This window comes from Pleuronectes platessa, chromosome 11 (assembly GCF_947347685.1).
Source record: "Pleuronectes platessa chromosome 11, fPlePla1.1, whole genome shotgun sequence".
In the NCBI taxonomy this organism is placed as follows: Eukaryota; Metazoa; Chordata; class Actinopteri; order Pleuronectiformes; family Pleuronectidae; genus Pleuronectes; species Pleuronectes platessa.
This window is the reverse complement of record NC_070636.1, coordinates 24,147,735-24,172,380: the sequence shown is the minus strand read 5'-3', so window position 1 is coordinate 24,172,380 and position 24,646 is coordinate 24,147,735. Positions and strand designations below refer to the sequence as shown.

Here is a 24,646-nt window from a genome sequence, read left to right as displayed (position 1 = left end):
CAGCACCTTAGGGACTGGATCCACCCTACTGATTGCACCAGCGCCCTCAGAAGTTAGCTGTTGTTAATATCACAGCGCACTTTGCTGACACCCACCACCCCACGCCCTTACCCCGCTCACCCTCCCCACTCAAAACAAGTTGTCTGCAGAATATCATCGAGCCTGCAGTTGTCAGAGTCTGCTCAGACCCTCATACATCATGGAAGTTGTGTGAAAAAATGTGCCCTTGTTTAATTTCGCCCAGTGTTCCCCGGCTCGGTGTCAACGCACTCCTCAGTCCCCGTTCACACTCACGTGGTCGGTTCTCCCCTCGGAGCCTTTACAGCTGTTTTGTTTTCTGCAATGAGCAGAATGAGAAGGCAGCGTGTTGAAGAGGGAACGTGCAAAACAACAACTGGACCCATATAACCAACATACAGGCATTTCAGCTTGTACCACTCTTTGAGATGTGGGACGTTTGTAGTCACTCAGCCAGTCTGAGTATTTTTCACATTCCAAGCTGATGTTGTGGCTCCCTCTAATGTCTTTAGAGAAAAAAGCTACTGTAGGATACCATTGTAAACTCCCGAGCTCCTCCGCTCTGCATTCCAAAGTGTCCTTGGGCCAGATCCTGAATCCCAAATTCCCCCTGATGGCTTTACCAACAGTCTGTGTAATAAAAATGGTGTGTAATAGAAAAAGTGCTGTATGAATGTGTGGGAAAGGATGAATGTGACTTGTACTGTAAATCGCTTAGAGATGTCAACAAGAAAATACATTCCAAATGCAGGGTTAACAACCCGGCTCTGTGCACAATGAACACTGAATATCAGACTGACCTCAGTAGATAAAAAGGTAGTCACTTACTGGCATAGCCTACACATGAGATATTAAGACTTCACACATAATGTTTTCTTCCGTGTTATTTCTCCTTGTGAGTTGTTGGCCGATGGACTGTTCGGGTGTATGATGAGAATAGAGGCACATTTTCAATATGAGCATAAAAAAAGAGTGGAAAACATACAGTCAGCACAATGTTTAAAGAAAACATCATAAATCAAGAGAACAAACATCGACATAGAAAAGAGAACAAATCAAAGTATATAGGGCATTGAGAACATTTTTGCCTCATTTATAAAAACACAGAGATCAGTGTGGAGCTGAGGCTCTGTAACATGCAGTCATCCACAAAATGCTCGGTAAATACCCCTGTGACGTCTTAACAGATAAATAATAATAACTATAATAATAATGATAATACTATGGGTTGTATTCAGAGCCAGTTAAAATACAGCGAGCAGTATAAAGAGTCCGTAGAGCAGGGCACATGGGTAGGCAACCAGCATCTGCTGGCCCTCCATACCGAGGGTGGAGATGAAGATCTTGGAGGCCGAGAAACTAGACCAACAAATCACTAACAAGGCCAGAACTGTACCCAGCATTCCTCTGTGGAAACAAAAGAGGGATGGCAAGCATGAAAAGTGGTTGGAAGTCAAACTGTCGTGAGTCTGAGTGGATTCTTAAATGGTAACTGTCTTTTTTCTTTTGTCAGTTCAAACTAAAATTGATCATTTTACTTTAGAACAGTAGGACGAGATGGTGATTATCCCTAGTATCGGTGACATGAGATCAGTGAGCTAAAGGTGCCGCTTCCAGTACGGTTAAAGGGGAAATGGTGATAGGCGTTTGAGATGATTGGTGGCTTTGGGTTTATTTTATTGGATTATATTGATGATGACTTTATTGACGCAGTTAACAAGTGATGCATTAGTCGTCAAATGAAGATCATTACACGTGGTTGGAGCAGCTAGTTCGGGCACCTTACATGTGTTACACCAGTGAATTTCCATGCTCAACCTTTGAGCTTTTAACATCCAACAAGTCAAAAATAGAAAGAGAAATGAAACACGGGTACTTACTGCAAAGAGTAGAAGACAGCAAATGCAGAGAGGGCCACAATGGGCAGGAGGCAGTAGCCCAGGACACTGGCCACACAACCATGAGACACTGCCACAGTACTCATCAGACTCAGTAGAATGTACACCCCCATACAGGCTGTGGCACTGAGCCCGTATATATAGCCAAAGTGGACTTTACCTGCCTGAATCAACCAGAACCAAGAAACACACACACGTTTTAAATCGCACATCCGTACATGATATACAGTGGTAATGGTTGAGCTGTAGGCAGAACCATACAAGTGACTCACCATCATTAAAAAGACCCCCAGTGTGATGCAGAAGAGGACCGGACCGGTCAGATCAGTCTCATTCATTATGCTGCCATCTGCAGGCTTGAAGGGGTTCAACACTGTCAGCGTCTTCTGCCAGATGTGATCAAAACTGATGCCAAGTTCTGGACAATGAGCAGAAAGCAGGGGGGATTGCTCAATTCACAGAAAACAAATATTTAAAACTCGAATCTTTGTACTCTGTTTGCATGCAACGCAACAAAAGGTCCTCTTGATCATCCAGTAACTCTGTGACTGTTACGTTCCAGTGCCATGTGGCTTTTATTTGGAGTTTGAAACGAGGAATGTTGGTTTCACTGATTAGTTGGTTCTCCAGCTGTTTCCAGCGGTAAACACATCTGACCTCTGAATGAACTGAGCATTGCCAGCTAGATTTCAGCTAATCCATATGGGTAGTTATAATGACCCAAAGAAAATGTCTATTTTTCAAGCATATAGTCTTTATTTTACCTTCGAGAAGAGGTGGTTCCTCTTCAAGAGAATCTGTCCCTGCGCCTCCACCAGTACCAGGAGACACAGTAGGTTGGTAGAACTGTCCAGTGTACTGTTGCATGGAAGGATCCAGAGCATCTGGCATGGAAGCTTGTTCCCCACTGAAAACCAGGAGTTGAATAAAATGACTCATAAAACCACACTGATAATCAGCTAACATTTCCTAGTTTTAAGGTGTTAACAGTCAGTAAATTCATCTAAGATACAGTTGGTGTACGGTGTAAATAGAATACATTTTTGCATGCTACATGATTACATTTTATAGTATGTTTGGTCCACATCCCCACTGTGTTTTAAAAAATACAACGCCACCTGTACTTCCTTAAGAAACTGAGGAGAGCCAGACTGACCCAGACCCTCTTCGACCGGTGCACAGTGGAAAGCATCCTGACTGAATCACAGCGAAATGCCAGCTTCACCAGGAAGGAGCAGAAAGCTCTGCAGCTTCCACAAAATGTCCCAAAGCATCATTGGGCCTCAGCTTCAAGCACTAGACGCCGTCAAGGCTGGGACAGATTCTTAAACATCCCTCGCGACCCAGCTCACCCTGCACATCAGCCTTTCAAAATGCTCCCCTCTGAGAGGAGATACAGGTAGGGTTGCAGAATTCCGGGGAAATTAAAAGTGGGAAACTTTCCATGGGAATATACGGGAATATATGAGAATTAACGGGAATTAACGGGAACATTTTGGAAATTGTGTGGGTAATTTATACTAACTGTATTTACCTTTTCATATACAGACATAAATATATACATTTTGTTTTATCATAGGCTGATTTGAGCCCTGAGGCAACTTTGGGCACTTGACTATATGCTTCTGGATCTTTGTGTCATTCTTAACATAGGTCTTTGCACAGTATTTGCAAATGTACACAGCCTTCCCTTCTACATTGGCTGGGGTGAAATGTCTCCACACATGAGATAGTGCACGTGGAAGTGTTCTGTAGAATAAGATGAGAAAAAAAACACTAATGCAATGCCACAGATATAAATAGTTGGCCAAACAATTGGAATCGTCTTTAAAAATATTTACAATTGATGGATAAATGAATAGAAAAAGGCTAGATGGACAGATGAACAATCCTCAATCGGCATATTAATATATTTCCCCCAGTAATATCATTGAAACTTACATGACTATTCCTGAACACTCCAGCAGGCCTCAATAGCCCTGCTGTAGTGTGCAGGATGCTGGGAATTATCTGTACAGTGGAGGGTTGAAATTCAACGTGCAGCATGTGCTGCATTCCATACATCTTTAAAATAGAGTTCTGAATGATGTTTTTATATGCGTTTAATTTGCGAATATTTTTTTTCCAAAATTCCCCAAATTCCCGAGCTCAATATTCCCATGGAAAGTTTCCGAAAATTTACCAGAAATTTTCCGCCCCTTTGCAACCCTAGATACAGGACAGTACACACACACACACAACATACACCAAAAGACTGACAAACATGCAGCTTCTTCCCCAAAGCTGTCAAACTGGAGACACTGCCCATCTCCCCCAACCAAACTACCCCACACCCACAAACTCAAACCACAGCACACACACAAACCCACACATACCATGTTCCTACCACCCCTTCCAGTGATCTTACAATCACTCAACTATACTTCTAATAATCATATGCTGCTGATTCTTTATTGTTTACGTGCTCATGCGTGTCCACTGAATATTTATTTTCATATGTATTTATATACCAATTTGTAAATCTGCGAGCACAATGTTGTCAATTTGTGCACATATAACTTCAATATGATGGAACAATGCAGGGAGGAATTTTGAGCAACCATGGACATGGGTGGATTTCTTCAGGTGCAGCCGATGATTATTCAATAAGACAGAGACAGGAGATGCAAGGAGAGTGAGACAATGAGCGCTGTCCTCCTTTAATTCCAACACCTTTTGGGCTCAACAATTCAGAATAAATTGTAGATCCTGTGACATATTTAGCAGCATTATCTATCGGATGCTCCACTGCACACACAAGCAAGACTCTGTGCCTGAGAGGGGGTGGTAGGATTGACAAGTTATCAAGGGGGAGGGGTTTTAGCATTTTTTGGGTTAAAAGGGGTTGGTATTCCCCCCCCTCCAACACACACACAAATCACCTCCTGACAACAACTGACTGCAAACACTTGAAGAAGAAATAGTGAAAGAGTGTGAGCTCTTCCTTTTGTACAAGTCATCACATCAAGACCACAAACACATACCAAAGACTGTTTAACCACTAAATACCAAAGATGAATGTTTGTGTGTGTGTGTTTGTGTGTATGTGTGTGTGTGTCTAATGAGCGTGTGCACATTTCTTTCACCGTTGAAATTATTTTGAAACCTGCACTATTTACATCCACGTTTACTAGCTTGCAGTCTTACACTTCACCTCCTTTTCACCATTCAATGTGTTAACTTCACCTGTCACATAACAAAAACATGGACCCACACATTCAGTATATACATGTTACAATAATGTTAACCGTGGTCAGAAACTCCACAGGGGAGCTCTGTGAACGAAAGGAGACAGTAACACATAAAAGTCACACCGTATGTGTATCCTCAGAAGTCTGAATACTTACGCGCCATAATAATCAGGGCTTGTGGGATCGTAGATATTGTAATAGGCCACAGGTTGACCCTGGTCATCTGTGTAATATCCTGTCTGGTAGAAGTCCTGCTCATACTGCTCGAAGTCTCCCATGCTAATCAGAGGAACAAAGAAAAGAGAAACTGAGGAAGACTCAGTTTGTTTAGAGAGGAAAACACAGGCCTTCGACTGTAAATCATCTTAATCATCTCACTGTGTATTTAATGTAAAATATATAATCCAGTCTTAGTTGTGTCACCCTTTGAATAACTAGCACGATACTGTCTGTTCCTTTTCACGCATGGTTTTCATTAGAGCCTGTTGTGCAAATGTAAATCGAGCTTTCCCAAACTGTAACATTTAGAAACACAAGAGACATGGCCCTGCTGCTGTACATAAGGGAAAATACCAGACACAGGTGCCCATTAAACATTAGAGCTGGGATGGCGAGGACGATAACGTTTATCAGTCGACTTGACAGGCTAACAGCGGTTTGGCAATCGAGTTGGCATTGACAAGTATCATGTCTCTTTATCGAAGTTGTTATAATAACGGATTTTACATCATGCAGTCGATTTGTATCATACCAGTGTTCACATAATCAAATGGCGCACTGAGGTGATTTAGGCAGATCATAGCAAATTTACAGAGAATTGCTGCTGCTGCAAACCAGAATACAAAGAGGTGAAGAGTCAATAATCAAGTCTCCACAACAGAGGGTGGAAAACTGAAACCTCTGTACACCTGAGAGTGTCATGTGAACAAAGAAGCTGAATGGTGTTTAAAGGTGAGAGAGTCATGGTTGTACTGTTCTGTGCCAGATTTGTTTTAGTTATTCAAGTTAAATAGAACATTTCTGTGAGGAGTTTGTCTGTGTGAGTTTTCTCCCGGTACTCTGTCTTCCTCCCAGAGTCCAAAGACCTCCATCCATCCAGAGTCAGTCCTGTCTGACACAGACGAGAGGCGGGATAACCCTGGACTGTATCTCAGATACCCTGGTGACCACATACAGAGACAAACAACAACTCTCTTTCACACCTACAGTCAGTTTAGGGTCTGTATATCAGTGATAGACTGACTCCAGCCCCCCTGCAACCCTCATAGGATAGTCTGGGTAGATAATGGAAAACAATTGGTACAGATTTGATAAAGTCTTCTCTCTGGCTAACGGAAAACCAAGAGTATCAGAATATTCCTAAATATCAGTAGAGGCCTACAGGCCACACACAACTTCCATACACTCACCTGTTTTAGTCTACAGTACACAGCCAGAGAGTGTAGACGGCTTCCTTCAAGCCACTTCACAGATTTGTGTGGTGTCCGGGCAGAGAACATGTGCACGCTGGGAGGATATTCTATTAATAGGTGGTTATATTTGGACTTGGTCTCAGGGATATGACAACTGCCCTGTGCCTCTGCAAGCGAGCTGTCTATTGATGTTTCTCTATTCATCCAAGACAACAGGCTTTGACAAAATAATGTACAAAAGTTATGGTCTAGCTGATATGAACACAGTTAACATTAGCTGATGTTTACTGCTGTTCACTTGGCATTGTATTAAATTGTTCTCTTCCCATTCTCTGTCTCTACAAGTTAGTGGGTTCTGGACAGCACAGCAATGAATACACCACCAGACATATATACTTTCATCAATTTTTCTTTTTCACTTGTTCCTCCTAAAATTATGTTGGTTTGAGTTTATCAGATTATAAATGATTCTCAATTTAGCCTACCTGAAACTTCTACTCCTAGGAACTTTTTTCGAACTAAGTGATGTGGAATATAACATTTTCCTCAATCATTTGTTCAAGATTCAATATTTCGATGGCTTTACAACTAAGAAGACAAATGCACAAATAAATAAAATTGTATAAATGTATTAGTAATCTATTGTCAAAATCCCCAACAGACAACAAGCCCTTTATTCTATTGGATGTGGAATTAAAAAATGTATTCTACACACTCACAATCTCTGTTCAAACTGGTTAGAGGGCCATAGATCCTGAACACGATATGTAAAGGGTTCGGATCCCTCAGCAGGCCCTGGAAGAAAAATATATTTCTAACACATCTCCAGAATTACTTGGCCTCCTGCCACAACAAATAATATTTATTTGTCTTCAATTTACTAATTATTTAATAAGATAATATAAGGTGTGTGTGTTTGTGTCTATGTGTTTCTGTGTGCATGTATGTTTATATATATATATAAAGAGAGAGAGAGAGAGAGAGAGAGAGAGAGAGAGAGAGAGAGAGAGAGAGAGAGAGAGAGAGAGAGAGAGACATGTACATATATAGAGATATATATGTAATTAAAGAGATAGATATAGATACAGATATAGATATATGTAGATTAATATACATATATATAGAGATAGAGATATACTGTATGATTTCTGCACGCTGTGTTTGCGTCAATGCTGACGCTCCTCATCACTTCCTGTTTGGCCGGAAACAAAACAAGCCCGTCATGTGACTCCGTCTGGAGCTTGAGTTTGGTCGAGTATGTGTCTGCTGGTGGTGAAGTCCATTTAAAACGCGTCCAGAGAAGGTAGGTGAGGCTTCCTGCGTCCCTCAGTGGGGTCTTAGTGTGTACATCAGCACCCAGAGGTTCACTCCAGCAGCGGGTTGTTGAATTCAAACAGGAAGTAGCTAAACCTCGCTAGTTGCTAATCGGTTTGCACGTTATGCTTGAACTGGTTTTCCACAACCCACAGCTGTATTATCGCACAGTCTGAGTTACTGAGCTGCTCAACTTACTAATATGTTTAATGGAGCCTGTTTCCTCCCACACAGCTGCTGACACGACAAACCGTGGCCACCATGGCTGATGTGAGTATGTTCCGTCCTTGTCCCTCCTCCTGGTAGCTCGTCCCTCAGCCTGCTCTCACTGAGAGAACCGAGCATCACATTCTGCGACTGCACGCTGCATATGTCGCTTATACAGCATGTATCTGGAGGGTGAACGACAGAAGTACGGTCAGCTTGTTGAGTCTCATGTCAGACTCTGTACCTGTCTCGCTCTGTCATAAGGAGCTGATCAGACAACCACAGCTTTAACCTGACAGATTCTCCAACCAGATCAAAACAGATGTTTGGTTAACACGGGACATCCCCTTGTATCTACACACCTCCGCTTTAACCCATCGACTCACTGTGTCTGTCAGTGACGCTCGTACAGGATCTTGCCTTCTTTGTCATTTGTTCTCCAATGTGTTGTTTTCTGTGCAGGATTTGAAGAGATACCTGTACAAACAGCTGCAGAGGTGAGTGTGACCTAATGCACACAATGATAAAGCCATGTCCCCCGTTAGTGTCTGAATGTTTAGTATCTGATCGTTGTGATCTGCTGTCCCTCCTTCAGCGTGGAAGGTCTTCATGCTATTGTGGTGACAGACAGGGACGGTGTCCCCGTCATCAAAGGTAACAAACATTTCTGAATCCTAGAAAATCCCCTTCTTGCCTTTTGTATCTCTGTGTTTCCTCTGTCACATTAACACAACTGGGTTGAATTTTTTTTTTTTAAATCCCTCTCAAGACATTCACTCAGTCATATTGCTTGGCTTCTTCTCCTTTCTTTTTGCTTGTTCATGTGATACCTGGTTTCTCACTTCATCTTCTAATAATTTTCTCAGTAGTTTCATGTGTATTTGTTTGTCATCAATTCTTGTTGTGTCACTGCAGTTGCCAATGACAACGCTCCAGTCCACGCTCTGAGGCCAGGCTTCTTGTCCACATTTGCTCTGGCCACAGATCAGGGAAGCAAGCTTGGTCTCTCCAAGAACAAGAGCATCATCTGCTACTACAACACGTACCAGGTCCGACAGCCCCTCTGCACTCAGGATTACAATCTTAGTAGACTGTGATAGATTTGTCTGGTAAATTATTGAAACTTTCAGGTCAGGTTTAACCATCTCACAAATGCACATAATGTGTTAATATGACTGATAACACATTTGTTTAGAGCTGAAAAAAATACTCATCAGCTTGTTTATGAGGACTTTCATTCAGAATTAGTTCTGACTTGACTAAACTCCTCAGTGCAACACATGTCCTGTGAATACCTTCAGTCAAAGATGCTGACACAACACACCAACAGTCAACTGCTAGATCTTGTCAGATTGCTTTTGGACAAACTTAGCCTGTAATGTTAAAAAAGTTTGGAACCTGACATGTTTCCTGTGTCTCTGTTTTACAGATTGTGCAGTTCAATCGATTACCACTGGTCATCAGTTTCATTGCCAGCAGCAGCGCCAACACAGGTACAATCTCTTTCATAGGTCACTGTTCACTTCAGTCCACTGCAAAGACACCATAAGGGGGCAATCAAATGTTTTGGCCTCACTTCTGGAGGGTACTGAAAACGGAAGGGGCGAATGTCCCTTTGCTAAAATATCTGTCTACCATCCATCATGTTAAAGGAAGAACTGAATACAGTGTATTTTGTGAGCAGTGCTACAACTGATTCACTTTAAGTTGTATCCCCCTGTTGAGCAGTCTTGTGCCCTCTCAGCCCAAGGAAATATTTGTCAGGACTGAGTTATTAAGTTTAACAGAGAGGTGACAAAATATGAGCTACAAGCTTCAGATCCACTCAACAGTACAGTCACATCACATGTATGTGGGCACAGTTTGAATCTGAGTGCAATGTGTTCATCCACCACCAACACATAACACGTAGAGATCAGTCAACATTCAGACTGGATGTTGTGTCCTGATTTACTGAAAATGCTTCTCAATTCAATTTAATTAATATAGTGCCAAATAACAACATACATGATCCCAAGGCACTTTACATCATAAGGGTAAGAACTTCAAAATGTAGAGAACATGTAATTTGTGATTTTCTTAGTTGACAGATCACGTCACAGAAGTAAAATGTAATTCTTGTGGAGATTTTATTCAGAGCATGTGATTCTTTTTCTGTCCGATATTAATGGGACTATAAATAACCACAGTACGTCTGGTACATTGTGGAGGTGGTGAGGGGAGTGAAAGTCAGTGTCTCACTTTTATAAGAAAAATGACCCCCCCAAAAATGTAGACAAACTATGGTACATACAATCTCTACACAACAGTCCACTATGGTCCACTAGTCCTGTTAAAGTAACTCAACATTAGCTTGTGGCATGCGGCTGAGGGGTAGAGCGGTGGTCCTCACACCAGAATGTTGTCAGTGTGATCCCTGTCTTCCCCATTTGGATGCCGAAGTGTCCTTGGGCAAGATGTTGCACCCAAATTCCCCTCGATGGCTTTACCAACAGTGTCTGTAATAGAAAAACAAGTGCTGCTAATACATGCACTGTATGAATGTGTGTTGAAATGGGTGATTTGCTGAAAGGCTTTGAGTGGTCATCAAGACTAGAAAAGCTCTATATACATAGAAAACATTTATTAAGGATAAAGACAAAAAGGAGTGCATCTGTCTCGGAAAAACATAAAACAAACCAAGTCACTGTTGTTGTTGAAAGAAGTAAAAAACCTTAATTAGAGTGGGTAATGCAGCCTAAAGATGGAAAGGATAAGAAGTGCACCTATGCATTGGGACACTCTGGCCTTCACAAGGGTGACTATACTGAAGTGAAGAATGAACCAGACATGCAAGATATCAGGGAGCAATTTTATGACTCATTATTTTAATAAACAGTGCAGATGACTCAAATTAGAGGAAAATACCTCAAACGATCCAGCTAAAATGAAAAAAAAAGGATATATTTTAAATACACTACAATATTTTATATTCAGAATAATATAGCAGTATTCTATAGTCGGATGACTTGTGTGTAGAGCTGACGTGTTTGCCAGAGAACAGGGTCTGTGGGTCGTCACAGACTTAATGGTTCCTTCCTCCTTGTATTTCGGATGTTTGGCGAGGGCCCAGTTGACTGGTAAGCTAACAGCAACCCACTCTGTGTGTCCTCAGGCATCATCATGAGTCTGGAGAAGGAGCTGGCTCCACTAATAGAGGAACTGAGGCAGGTGGTGGAAGTCACATAAGCTCCGACAGGGAGGACAACCCTGAGCAAGATCACCGGCCTGGATCGCATCCTGCTCACTGAATCTCCATCTCTGCTTATGCATTCACATCCTGTGGGAAAATCTTGTTTGGAGGTTTTTTTCACAGTTCAGGATAAACATCTTAAGACGTGACTGCACCATGAGTGAACTCTCCTTTACACACTGTGTCTGTTGACTTTGCTTCCTGCTGTTTTCTGTAGAGTTAAGCTGCGCCTCATCTGCATCTTCACGGCTAAGAGTTTGTATGTCAAATCAATTCTGAATAAATGTTTCATTTTTAGCACCTAAACTGGTTTCCCTGACCTTTTTCATCAAGGTTTTAATGTCAGAATACATATTCCTCATATTGTAGTCTTAATGGAACCATATAGCATTCACCTGAGAAAAATAGCTGCTCAGATTTTCTGAATTAGTGAGATTATGTCAGAATTCTGAGAAAAATTCTAGTGAGAAAAAATGTCTGCATTGATATGATATCCTTCCTCCAATCCCAAAAGAACCTCTCAATTTGAGAGTGTTGAAGCAAACATGTTGTGTTTCGCGTTAGATTGAAACATGAGAAGAATCCTGTGTCCCTATGTAATGTAGATGGCATTGTTATTAGTTTGATGGCTTTGTGCTGGCACCTCAAGTCTTTGGCATTGTTCAGATGGGAAGTAAAAGGGTTTGGAGCTTGGAGCAGGCTTTTAAATGCAAACCCTTCTTTTAAGGAAAGGAGAATTCCTCCACAGTTTAATATAGTGACTAATGCAGTTAGGTCATCCTGAGGTCCTGATACTGTCATATATGAACATGATGCATCACTCTTTGATAATGTTTGTGTAGCATGTAGTTACATGTATGTTAAATGCAGTTTTAGAGAAGTGACTGCGACATGAGTCTTTTCATTTTAATCCTTCATTTCCAAATAATTTGTTAGGAACATATATATCCGTCTTAAAGGGACAGGTTGTACGATTTAGGTGAAAGAGATGTAGAGGCAGAAATTGAATATAAAATAATTCTAGTGATGTTTTCACTTGTGTGTTAAATCTAAATTGTAAAAGTTTTTTTCTTTACCCTAGAATGGGCCCTTTATATTAATTACTTTATATGTACATCAGGAACGAGTCGTCTCTACAGGGGCCGCCATGTTTTCTACAGTAGCCCTAACTGGACAAACTAAACACCTTTTGAGTTTCTAAGACAACTGAAGGCTACCACTGGCTTCTCTAATGTTTGGAATGGGATGGTGAGGTGAGGGGTGTCAGCTGCAAAATTCAACTTCACCACCAGATGTCACTAAATCCAACACACTGAACCTTCAAGTGAGTTCTCAACTAGTGTATCATCATGTATGGACACAGGTAAACACACAACTGGTTGACTGAGTGTTGCCTTTTAGGACAGTTGGTAGTGTGACTGAGAAGCAAGGAGGGGCAGGCAGCCGTTCATTTTACAGGTAAAAACTTTATTCAAACAGGACACACAAACGAGAGGCAAAAAACGAAACAAGTTCGTCACTTGGAAATGGAAAGTTAGTGCGGGAAACTTACACAGTGAAGAAAGACCCTGTCGGCCCTCTTTATTTATCCCAGAGAGTGAAGAACTCTCGCTCACTGTAGCCAATCAGGCACAGTCTGAGTCAGTCTCCCCTCAACTGGTGCTTTATCATTTTCAGTTGTACCTTGATAAAACTATCAATAGGATTCTCCCTCTCAAAAGGCAGAATGTAAATATATTAAATATTTCCTTTATTTGGTTTTATTCATGTAAATTAATTGAATCTCATGTCACTTTTTAAAATAAACTATGATTCTATGATACAATATGTGTTAGTTTTATTGCTAAAGAATAATGCTACACAATGATGCTGCATACTGTGCCATGTTAAACATACAGTATTAGTCACCAACAACCTGTGGAGGGATAAAGCAGCCAAGTGAGACCATAAACAGGAGACTCGTCAAAAATGAAGCCTCTTTATATCTTGAAGCAAAATGCAGTCACGTCCAAGCTGTGGGCCTCCAGTCAGCACACTCAGGAAAACGAGTCTCAGTGTTTTACAGGCTAAAGTTTCCCCCTCCGACTTGAACAGTGCTCTTTACTGTTCATCTAGCTCATCTTTCATTAAGGTGAGGCTTCTCTCCATCATCTGCGCTCCCACTGACGGCAGTCATCGACCTTTTCTTAACTGGGACTGCAGAAAAGAAAGAGAAAGGGTCACTGCTGGCTGCAAAAGTCCAGATGCAAGAAAACTCATCCTTTCAATCAAGTATTTCTTTTTACAGTTTTAGGCCAATGCCAAGTATATCAAATTGCTGCAACCACCGATTTGACTGAGTTCAAGTCATCCTCTATATTGGGTTGAATGAAAGTTGGCCGACCTCTGAGATTCCCTTAAACTCAATCAAATACTTAAGATAAAGAAGAAGAGTGAATTTTACAGGGTTTCCCCCAGATCAGTATATTAGATACTTGAGCTTTCAATTAACTTTATCAAAAGTTATACTTAAATTAATGGGATTCATATTCCTCTGTGGGGTGTGAACCCCTCTCCACCTGAATCAGTGACTGTGAGACTGTCATTGCATATTTAAAAGATCTACTTATTTAGATCATGCTTGTCATATTTCTTAAAAAACGCCTTGATTGTCCAACAGTGAGTCGGTGGTTTAAGATACATGGTTTTTTTTCAGTAATAAGGAAGCGGGTGAGTATTGACTTATTACCGACATTCAATTTGTTAGTATTGCTCAAAGTGAAACTTCTGCCTCCGACATATGGATCCATTACATTGTAATACTGAGTCATGAGATGTTGTGACAAGCTGCTTTCCCTCGTCCCGCCTTGTCTTCTTCAACAGAAACTCAATTGGTGGTTTTCTTGTTTTCCAGGAGGATTTTCATCAACCCCCATGAAAATGAGCAGTTAACTGTGTAAAAACATCCAGCCTGAGCAGCCTCACCAGTTTCCACCTCAGAAGCTTGATCCACTCGTCGCCCTCCACAGCCGACTTTGAGCAAAGATAAAATGTCCTCTCGGGAAACACCATGCTGTCGACACACAGAAGAGGGAGGAAGGGAGACTTCTACATTACATTCTTAGCCACAACAGTTGTGTATTTGCAATTCAAAGTGTTGACACAGAGGAAACTTCAACTCCATCATTGGCCTTTTGAGAATGAGGAGAGCTGTGTTTCAATTCGGGGGCTGTTTTTTAACCCCCAAGCAAAGGAGACTCCACCAGGTGGATCCTTTCTGGTCCAACATATCCCGTGATTCATTGCGCTTCTGTAAACGACCTGGTTCTCAGATTAGTTACGGCGGCAAAAAAGTGTGTTGAAAACGTTCGAATAATATATATTTTTTAATGTAACTACTCAGCCTGATAGTGTTAAAAGTAAATCTTATTTCAAAGTTTGGCTGCGTAGACCGGTCCTCTGAAGGGTGCGGCCCCTGTACTGAGGGCTCTTCTGGCTGTGTGCTGGCTCAACACAGTACAGACCTGAGACTGACAGCAGTAGAGCAGAAGAGAGAAGATAGAGAAGTGTTTCTGGAAAATGATCACATTGCTGCTGCATAAAGTGAGAAGTAGAGGAAACAGAATCAAATGTAAAATCAGTAAACGGTGTTAGACATTGTGTAAAACGGTAAAAGTTGGTCAGTGGTTGTAATCTCTGCCTTGTTCCCCCTCATGTGCACTTCTCCTTCCCTCCCCCTGTTTCCTTCTGTTTTTCACCAATTCAAACTTCCCCTTTTTCAAACAACACAAACGATTTTTCTGCCACGGGGAAGTCCAGCTCAGAAAGTAACATTCAGTGTGGCCACAGACTGGAGGCTAAAGTCAAATCTGTATAAATATGTATTTTGACATATTGTTAATGTCCATATCCAATACACATTGGGTTATCACTCTATCATATCACGTATGTTTCATTGTATTCAAGTAAGTTAAATAGATGGAACACTTAGATTTAATGATTCAATTATGCTTTATAAAGTGTCAAGAGTTTCTGTATTTTCATCTTCTAAACCCACTTGTATGAAGCCTATCAGTTGCAAGAATGTATCAGTATCGTGAAAGCCACCACATTTGACAGCTTCACTTCAGCTCCATCAATTGTCACTACCAACACTGAACAACCTAGAACATCACAACTGTTGAATAAGACAAAAAGAGCCAGTTGGGATTTCATTGTCAGTGGTTTTGCTGGCAATAAATGATGAAAGGATGAAAGGGCATGAAGTTCATGGTGATTTCATTCATTTGGTGAATGCATTGTTGTCTATTAAAGACCTTTTTTTTGTGTTTTGTTTTAACATAGTATGCATATGGTTAAAAGGGTGTGTGTTTACTTTTTGTAGGACAGCCGAGATTTAATTTGTGCGTACGCATGGTCTCAGGAAGTTCTGAGCTTGTTTGTACTCTGCGAACACAATTAGGTAAGAGGATATTGATGAATCCCACATTTGTGCATCAAATGCCCAGTCATGAACGGCTGCAGAAGTACAGATGCAACAACAATTCACATATATCTTTCAAGGACACAACACAACTATAAAAAGGACAGGAGGAGTAACGCATTTAATGTGAGTGAGTGTGTATGGAGCATGTGTGTTTAATCACAGGTGGTAGGTGTAGACTAGGGTCGTATGTTAATGAGTCCTGGCGCGTTCAGATTTGACCTGGAAAAAATTGCCTGTAACGGGTTTGGTGGGTGCAAGTTAGCAAAAATGGATTATTCAGTGCAGGGCTCTGTTCTGTGTATTAAACATTGCTGTGGCGTTGTTTCTTAGAAAAGCCTGATACTGTAAATCAACCTTTAATACCTTTATTATCTTTGTTCAAATGATCATTTTCATATGTCTATTCCCCAAAAAGTGCTACTCCACACAAAACCAAAACGTTGGTGTTTTGACAGGCACGGTTTGTGATTAAAAAATTGACAAAACTTAGCCATGATAGCAAACATAGGGTGAATAATTAATTGTAACTAATTAATATAACTTTAAACCAACGTTTAATTAGTTAATGACACTACAACTTGAGAATAAAAGTCCTCAGTGCAAGTTGAATCACTAAAATTGTCCTTCAATTCTATATTCTGATAAATCTATAACATGGTGTGTTGCCCTAAGCCTCTTCTTGGCCTCTACTCTTGTTACTTCATTTGAAATGGCTCCAGTTGAATGAGGAAACAGGCCTGAGGTTCCATTTCAAACCCCCTGACAGTAGGTCGTCTCAGTGCTGATCAATGACTGACCATCACTTACCAGAAGCAGTTGACTCTGTCCTGAGAATAGTCGAACTGGACTGCAGAGCAGGCTCTCAGATCCAGGGTTCGAATGGGCTCCTCATCCTGCACAGACAAACAACAGCTTTAATCTAAACACAATCCCAAACTGTCTGGTGTGACGATGGAAACAGGTGACACTTAACACAATATCTTCCAGCCACATCCTGTACTCACAAATCCTAAAAAGCAGACTCACCATTTTGTCCTTGAAGTACTTGAGGTCATATCGGTTGAGTGTGAACCATCTCTGCTTCCAGTTCTGCAAAAAAAGGTTGATATGTCTTTGTGTGTTGAATGTCACTCCACTCACTGCACTGTGTTCAAACACTGTGGATCACTACAGTTACAGCAGCAACACCAAGTAAGTGAACCCTTTTAAACAGCGGGTGTTTATATACAATGTGTCTTAAATTGCCATCAGATCTTCATCTACGAGACAATCACATTCTATTTTAACTAATAATACACAAATCCTTATATTGTTCATATAACATCAGATTGTTCTTATGACACTGAAAAAAGCTATCTCAAGTCAGGAGTTAGCAAAGCTGAAGTCCATCCAATGAAAGAAGATGTGTGTCTGTACATGTGTGATCGAGCTTCTCATACATTTTGAACCACACACAACCACAAGGTTTATGCTCAACAATATTTGATTTGTTTAAAAATGGAAAGGGAAATTTAGATTTCCATCAGTCCACGTTGAGCACTCTAGTTAAATCCAACAGTGGGCTCGACTTGTGTTGACAAACCATAAGGGCTCAGGAAAAATGTTGAAACTTCTTCTCAAAAATTGTTTGAGAAGAATCTGCAGCACAGCGTATTCATTTGTGGCCACATGTGTCCAGACCACCTTGGAATGTGGTCTGAGTGATTGAATCTCAAGTAGGTCCTTCCCTGGGTGTTTTCACACCTACAGTTAGGCTGTTCATTGTGATAGAATCCCTCAGGACGTACATTGATACCTGACCCGTGTTAGGAAGTTTCCTGGAGGCCGGTGAAAGGAGAACTCAGGCAGCAGCTGATGTCTTATGCAGAAGGTTTTAATGTAGACTTGATGCATCAAGGAGACCAGAAGGTAGAACAATATACAAACGCCAACAGAGTAACATGAGAAGTTGTCACCATCAAGTCTGAAGATGTCTCCCACAGCATCAACATATACAGTATCTCCCTTTACTTGCGTCAACCTTTCCAACAGCACATGAATGGCTAGATTTGCTTTCACTCTCTATGTTACACATGGTGTGTTTGCATCCTATTGGACAGTTAAGCCAAACGCATGCATTCCTAAATCACATTGTGTTCTTTTGTCTTTCCACTGGTTAAACACGCGAAAAGGTTGGAGTTTGGTGACTGTCTGTCTGGGGCATCTGAGTTAGATATGAAAGTACCTCAGCATAGAAACTACAATGTACTGATAGTTGGCCCTTTATCTATAACCTGACCTTGGGTACTGCTTGGAGAGAGAAGGGAGTATGTGTGGAATGAGGCCGTCTATATTCTCCTAATGGTGTACAGATGTAAGATGTCCCATGTAATGTGTGAGGATGATCAAAATGTCTCAACAACCAGAGCATTTTGTGAACATTTAGCAGAAAACCAGTTCATTCCAATGGGTTCACATCATTATTAATACCACTGTGGAAATCTTTTGGCCGAAGTCACAGGAAGTAAAAGATTCCCTGTGAAACGGTGACATCAAGATTCAAGATTCAAGAGTTTATTCTTCTCTTGTACTCTACAATGTGGTGTAAGTCTCTGTTCCACTGCACTCACCTTTACAAATGCTCCCTGTTTCACCAGATAGCCTTCCTTCGTGCCCAGCTGAAAAGACATGCGTGTTACCAGGTCAATGGCTACTGGATATTTATGATTTAATACAAGTTGGATCTGGGGCAAACACATCATCATTCAATAGCCACTCATTGGCCTTTTCCCTTTCCATGTTAAGGAGGATAAATTAACTTGTTTTCAGCAGGAAAAGCCCTTGTTACTCAAAGTGACAGCGACTGTGTGAGCTGATGCTGATTGGCACATGTTTGGTTGCAACACCTTAAAGACGGGTGACGGCATCATTTGTCTACTGTTGTCAGCGAATGTTCATTTCACAAAAGATTTTCCACGGGTTACTTATTTGGAAAAAAAGTAAATAGTCACAATACTAGTTAATGCCAAAAGCAGTAGCGTTACAGTAACACATTGCATCACTGAAATGCCCTAGGTTCCAACAGAACTATGGTACAGCAATAGAACATTATTTTCATAGGCGTGTGGGGGTGTGCGTCTTACAGAGGGTGCATTCGCCACAAGGTCTTTTTCTGTGCGGCCCGACTGTATGGCTGTGTGAACTCTCACGGACTCGTAGATGGACGGCTCCTCCACTCGCAGCGGGTATGGACTCTTCAGCACAATCAGGGTTCCTGGTTGAGAAGCAGAGGGGAGGTTTCAGGCCGGACTAGCAGAGGAGAAACACTACTAAACATTGGTGGGTGTTTTCTCTTATAAACGATTCATTAAAAAAAAAACATTTTAAGCTTTGTACATATGTTCAAACCTGGCATTGTAACGCACCCTGAATGTTTCTCCTGTAACCACTTCCCTGCTCTACATGCAAATTAAAACGGATGTCATTTGTGTCATTTAAGACCATATTATGTTGTTTTGAGCCAGTCTGAGTTTACAGATGTGTCCAATGATACTGTTTGTGTGTGTCTGTGCCGGCATGAGGGAGAGAGAGAAGTCAGGAGGTGCTGAATGGATCTCGTGCTGCTGCATTGAAGAAAGATCGAAGAAAAGGATCAGTCAGGATGTCGTGGTCAGTGTTGATATTTTGTATATGTGCACAGATAAGAGTAGAAATAGGTTCAGTTCATAGTGAAACTGCAGCAGGTCAGAGGTCATCAGGTGAGAAGCCGGTCCTTCATATGTGGCCCAGGACACATTCGCAATGACACTGCTCAAAGAATGTAGACAGATGTGACCCAGACCAACTCCAAATGTGGTCGTGATAAGAATGAATCCAATCTGGATGTGTTCACATCTGTACTTAGAGCGGTCCACTTGTGATCGGATCATGTTAATACCCGGTGGGTACGGGGCCAATCACAACAGAGGAACAGATAACTGGGCCTCAGTAGAAGCTACAGGCAGATGAGCACTGATCTAGATGCTCAACCAAGTAGCTTGGTGCCAAACCATGCAGGTCATTAAGTCCATGAAAGTCAACAGCAGTATTTAAAAAGCTATGCTTAAACACAGATAAAGGGAAGCTAACACGGGGGAGATGTGATCATGCTTACGGGATCTAGTTTGCGGCTGCATTTTGAACACCATGAAGCAGAGCAGTCATGGTTTGGTGAAGGTATGTTAACACAGCGTTTCAATAATCCAGGCAAGAGGTAATAGAGTCATGAATCACTCTCTGAAAATATTTTAAAGAAATGGATTGATTCAATTCTAGAAATAACATAAGAAATATAATATTATTTTAACATGAGAATTCTCTTCCCCTTATAAATGAAGCCAAACTGCTCTGATGTAAATGTTGCCATCTTGTGCTGAAGACATCATTTGGGGGCGAAGTCAGTCACACAAGTCACTCATGAGGTCATAGCCCGTTTGTATGGCATCAAATATCTCATTAAGACCAAAATGATCAGAAACATGGAACAACTGGACATAGATCAGTGTGATAAGAACAAGCAAAAGAATTGTCTTTTTTCTGTTTCCCATTCACTAACATAGAGGGGGGGCGGGGTTTATGACCTATAGTGCAGCCAGCCACCAGGGGGTGATTGAGATGCTTTGGCTTCCCTTTTGGGGAGCAGTCATGTTGTCCACAGTCAATGGGTCAAATAATCGGGATTGTTTTGTATTCTTGACACATTTCTACTTTAGAACATTTCAGATTGCTGTCTATTTATACTTGAGTTGTAGTAACAGAGTTGTGTTGGAAGAAGTGAGTTCTAGGCCACCTTTACCATGAAAATACTGAACCAGAGATTTTACATTTGCCTTATAGTCTCTAAAATAAGCATCAACTGAGGGGAACCAAAAGGGCTTTGTGCAGTTTTATTACATAAACTGGTAACATGCAGTACAGTGCAGCCAGTGAGGATCTGAAGTTGTGTGTACCTGAGTCACTGCCCAATAGAGGCTGGTTGGCAAAGTGGTAGACAAAGTCGTGAAGGTTTGCAAACTCGTTGAAGCCGAACACGTAGCTGCTGTCTTTGCGCGTCACGTGAAAATGTTTGACAGAATCCTTCGCCCTGACAAACAAAAAAACATTTCACGTTGCACTTGTCAAGGACAACGACTTGGTCTGCACAGAAATCTTCCAAAAACTTGCTGCAGTGGGACATTTCCACTGGGAGGAAGAGCAGAGATAATCCATCACTTGGTAAATATCCATCTTATGGAATTTCAGAGATGAGAGATTGAAGCCAAAGGTTGTAATAATGTTTTCTTAACATTTCTGAACAATCATCCATGCGTGATTTCTTCCTAAATAATGAACAGCCAACAACTGTCAACATGCTGATCTGAACTGCTTGATCAAATAATGAATAAACAGATTTATGAATCCGATCAGATATCGACTGCTGACTTCTGGTAATGGACAGTTTTCGGTACTTGTTCTAACATACACATTGAAGTATAAGGGTTCTATAGCCAACCCTGGATTAATAAAACCAGATAAGTCACCTCAGATTTTAGTACTTTAAAGTAGGTTCATCGGTTGAACTAATAAAGACAATGGTGTAAGTCGTTCAGTTAGAATAACAATGTTGTAGAACAAACTGACCTGACAGACAGGGCAAAGCAGTCTAGTCCCTCATTACTGTTTCTCAGGAGATAACTTCCATCAGTGCCGTTGGATAAGAGAAGAGCCTCTGCAGCGTGGCGGGACAAGTCATGGTGGTACCACCTTCAACAAAGAAAAGAAGAAACAACTATACCTCAATACCAGGGTGAGCTGAGGAGCCATATTGATCAGTTTGACAGGCCTGGGGCAGCCTGGCACTCTCTACAATCAATGAAGTTTTCCTCCCTTAGCCATCACAGCTTAATTTTGTGGGTATTAATATTACTCCAGGTATTCTTTGCAACATCACAGTAATTAATAACATTCCTTTTTTATAGTATTTGTGATATGCTTTGTCCCACTGTGTTCATTCCATCAAATCGTTCTTTCATTTTTGAGTTGCCTGTAAACATGTATTTCAAGTCTCCTTTACAGTTTAGCTACTCCACCTTGTGTTTAACTTCATGTCTCATTCCATTCATTATGAAATAATACACCAGCATGATTGAGTTGTTTGAAACCAAAACAGTGTCTCTGAAATCCAAGTCCATTAGAGCCCGTACGCCTCCGTGTTCTTCTCTTTCTGAGTTAATACAGATGTTCCTGGCTGCTCTTCCTCTATAGAACACACACTGTTGTACGTCAGTCCCATGAACAGAGACACAACAAAAAGCAGTGTCCAACGCAGCCTAGAATAATGTAGAAGAATTGACCTCAGATCAAACCTCACAGTGCTGCACAGGTGCAAAGGAAACCAGAATACGGATGTGAAAGCTCAATATTTGCATCAAGAGTGAATGAGAGTGAGTAAAGAAGAATCTCTTAGAAAACAAACACAAAAATAAAAGAAGCATCTTATTATCTTGATACTTCTTCAGTCAGACTTGATCTTGCCCAACATTCAAAAAACAAAATGCCTCCCAACCCATGCTCTATACATCTGCACATTTTAACTCACAGAGCAAAGACTTCCAAATCCCTGAAACCGCTCTGTATCAATATAACTGGTCCAGTGACTGTGACGACCCCCTCTTCCCCCACCAGGACACTAGATGTCCCTGTACTTCATTCCTCAGGGCTGCGGGTGTAGGGGACGTCAGCTGCATCAGTGCGAACCTGGGCCGGTGTGTTCTGGCTTTGAAAGCATCGCTTCAGGATTCAAGAGTTTACAAGTTTTCATTTGTGCGCCACTCTCTCAAAGGGACGAGGTTGGCTATTGTTTACATGCAGTAACTTATCGAGTTCTTCTCCCTGCCCTAATCAGATTGAATAGGTCACACGATAAACCAGTTTAACCTACTTTCTGAGAAAGGAGCTGAGCTGTTAAATGTTGCGCTTTTGACAGAAAATAATTAACAGATTGCCGAGAATCTAAATATGGTCGTCTATTGCCCTGGAAGACAGAGGTTAGTCCACTGCTTTCCTCTTGATTTATGTCCTCAAAGGCATTTATTCATACATGTAAGTAACATATTCATATACGTCAAGGGGAGCTGGTGGTGACTTGTTTGCTTCTAGCAGGTCTTCATTTTTCAACATCAGGAGAAAGGCCGAGTAGAGCTTTCAAATCAAATGAACAGTGTCTTACCCCAAAGTCCCCAGTTCGTCGCTCGTGTCTTCATCACTGTAGAAGCTCATCTCTGCAGGAACGGTCGTCCAACTGCAGCAGCCATGCAGAAGTGAAAGCTGTCAGCTCAGATAAGACACGCCTAAGAGGAAATACGCTTTACCAACACCTATTTGGTATATTGCTGTTTTCTCTCTGCATTTCCATGCTCATGACAAATCACTGAAACAGCCAGTGAAATCATTCCTGCAAGTCACCCGGCTAGAAAAAGGAGATCTGAAGACAGGCCGGTGTTTTACTCTGTGCTTAGTATGGCTCAGGGAAAAGTGTTGTTATTAATGTTCTGGATTAATGAGCGATACATTTATTGTAAGCACATGAAATGTAATTCATAAATATATTTAACAAGTGGTCAGTTCGGTTTCCCAACATTACAAAATGATGCCAATAGGGTTGCAAAATTCCGGGAATATTCAAACTTGGAAACTTTCCATGGGAATTAACAGGAATAAACTGGAAATTGTGTGGGTAATTTATACTAACTGTATTTACCTTTTCATATACAGACATAAATATAAACATTTTGTTATGTCATAGGCTGATTTGAGCCCTGAGGAAACTTTGGGCACTTGACTATATGCTTCTGCATCTTAGTGTCTTAGTTCTTAACATAGGTCTTTGCACAGTATTTGCAAATGTACACAGCCTTTCCTTCTACATTGGCTGGGGTGAAATGTCTCCACACATGAGATAGTGCACGTGGCATTGTTCCGAGAATAGAGATGAGAAAAAAGCTTGAAAAAAACACTAATGCAATGCCAGAGATATAAATAGTTGGCCCAACAATTGGAATCGTCTTTAAAAATATTTTACAATTGATGGATAAATGAATAGAGAGAGGGTAGGGTACACTACAGCAGGCCTCAATAGCCCTGCTGTAGTGTGCAGGATGCTCAGAATTATCTGTGCATGTGATGGAGAAATGCACAGTGGAGGGTTGAAATTCAACATGCAGCGTTTGCTGCATTCCATACATCTTTAAAATAGAGTTCTGAATAGGGATGCACCGATATGGAAATTCTTGGCCGATACCGATATTTAAAATAACAATCTGGCCGATAGCCGATACCGATATTTGTTTATTTTCTTTTTGTTGTTATTCATTCACCCTTTTGTGCCAGAAAAATAATTAAATCATTATTTAAAAAGCACTATTTAAAAAATGTTCAGCCCTTCATCACTCTTATCTTTTAATGAGCACAAATTGAATCAGATTTATGAAACAATCTTTGATTTAACTAAACTTTATTTAACAGAGACATATAATGACCATTTTCCCGCAAGTTGAAATGGTTCCTTGGGATCTTAATGAAATGACTAACATATTTTGGTCAAAATACCACAAGGATTATTTAAAACAGCACCTTTTTACCCTGTCTAAAACAGCCCTGTTAAAGTATCATTATAGAGAACGCTCTTCTCATTGATTTACGGTAGCAGTATTGCCTGTTTATTAGATGTGTTACGGCTTCTGTGTGTATGACGTATGTTGTCAGTTCCCTTGTTACCTGTGCATGAGACGGATGAATAGAGCCGATGCACATGAGAATAAAGTACTTAAACAGACGCTACGCTCATACTTTTTACACCAAGTTACACTGCGTGA

The 24,646-nt window shown here is 41.0% G+C and overlaps 3 protein-coding genes across 4 annotated transcripts; 1 reads left to right on the top strand and 2 right to left on the bottom strand.

Annotated features, from left to right (window-relative positions):
- Window positions 1–1,118: 1,118 nt before the first annotated feature.
- On the bottom strand, window positions 1,119–6,624 carry LOC128450574 (protein YIPF7). Its single transcript, XM_053434115.1, has 6 exons — window positions 6,556–6,624; window positions 5,303–5,425; window positions 2,681–2,823; window positions 2,189–2,334; window positions 1,899–2,080; window positions 1,119–1,425 (listed from the first exon to the last, which is right to left on the bottom strand). The coding sequence occupies exons 2-6, from the start codon at window positions 5,422–5,424 to the stop codon at window positions 1,263–1,265; spliced, it is 756 nt and encodes a 251-aa protein (XP_053290090.1). The 5' UTR covers window position 5,425; window positions 6,556–6,624; the 3' UTR covers window positions 1,119–1,262.
- A 1,115-nt stretch (window positions 6,625–7,739) lies between these two features.
- lamtor3 (late endosomal/lysosomal adaptor, MAPK and MTOR activator 3) lies at window positions 7,740–11,617 on the top strand. 2 transcript variants are annotated; one of them, XM_053434118.1, is made up of 7 exons: window positions 7,740–7,861; window positions 8,107–8,142; window positions 8,542–8,576; window positions 8,675–8,733; window positions 8,995–9,128; window positions 9,509–9,572; window positions 11,234–11,617. In XM_053434118.1, exons 2-7 carry the CDS (start codon window positions 8,134–8,136, stop codon window positions 11,305–11,307), a joined length of 375 nt encoding a protein of 124 aa, XP_053290093.1. In that variant the 5' UTR covers window positions 7,740–7,861; window positions 8,107–8,133; the 3' UTR covers window positions 11,308–11,617. The 2 variants fall into 2 exon arrangements, with proteins under 2 accessions (XP_053290093.1, XP_053290094.1); XM_053434119.1 differs by having other exon boundaries at window positions 7,770–7,865.
- Window positions 11,618–12,757: 1,140 nt separating this feature from the next.
- On the bottom strand, window positions 12,758–23,160 carry dapp1 (dual adaptor of phosphotyrosine and 3-phosphoinositides). Its single transcript, XM_053434117.1, has 9 exons — window positions 23,002–23,160; window positions 21,414–21,536; window positions 20,744–20,877; window positions 18,899–19,029; window positions 18,386–18,433; window positions 16,803–16,865; window positions 16,584–16,669; window positions 14,276–14,363; window positions 12,758–13,507 (listed from the first exon to the last, which is right to left on the bottom strand). The coding sequence occupies exons 1-9, from the start codon at window positions 23,049–23,051 to the stop codon at window positions 13,484–13,486; spliced, it is 747 nt and encodes a 248-aa protein (XP_053290092.1). The 5' UTR covers window positions 23,052–23,160; the 3' UTR covers window positions 12,758–13,483.
- Between the last annotated feature and the right edge of the window lie 1,486 nt (window positions 23,161–24,646).

Excerpts from the sequence above, each read along its gene's own strand:
- LOC128450574 (XM_053434115.1), bottom strand. The coding sequence starts at position 5,424 with ATGGGAGACTTCGAGCAGTATGAGCAGGACTTCTACCAGACAGGATAT. Across the intron at positions 2,335-2,680 it reads GGAACCACCTCTTCTCGAAG|AACTTGGCATCAGTTTTGAT; the intron begins GTAAAATAAAGA and ends CTCATTGTCCAG. Across the intron at positions 1,426-1,898 it reads GCTGTCTTCTACTCTTTGCA|AGGAATGCTGGGTACAGTTC; the intron begins GTAAGTACCCGT and ends TTGTTTCCACAG.
- lamtor3 (XM_053434118.1), top strand. Across the intron at positions 8,577-8,674 it reads CTGTACAAACAGCTGCAGAG|CGTGGAAGGTCTTCATGCTA; the intron begins GTGAGTGTGACC and ends TCCCTCCTTCAG. Across the intron at positions 9,129-9,508 it reads GCTACTACAACACGTACCAG|ATTGTGCAGTTCAATCGATT; the intron begins GTCCGACAGCCC and ends TCTGTTTTACAG.
- dapp1 (XM_053434117.1), bottom strand. The coding sequence starts at position 23,051 with ATGAGCTTCTACAGTGATGAAGACACGAGCGACGAACTGGGGACTTTG. Across the intron at positions 19,030-20,743 it reads TCTATTGGGCAGTGACTCAG|GAACCCTGATTGTGCTGAAG; the intron begins GTACACACAACT and ends CTTCTCAACCAG. Across the intron at positions 14,364-16,583 it reads GACAGAGTCAACTGCTTCTG|CATGGTGTTTCCCGAGAGGA; the intron begins GTAAGTGATGGT and ends GTGTGTCGACAG.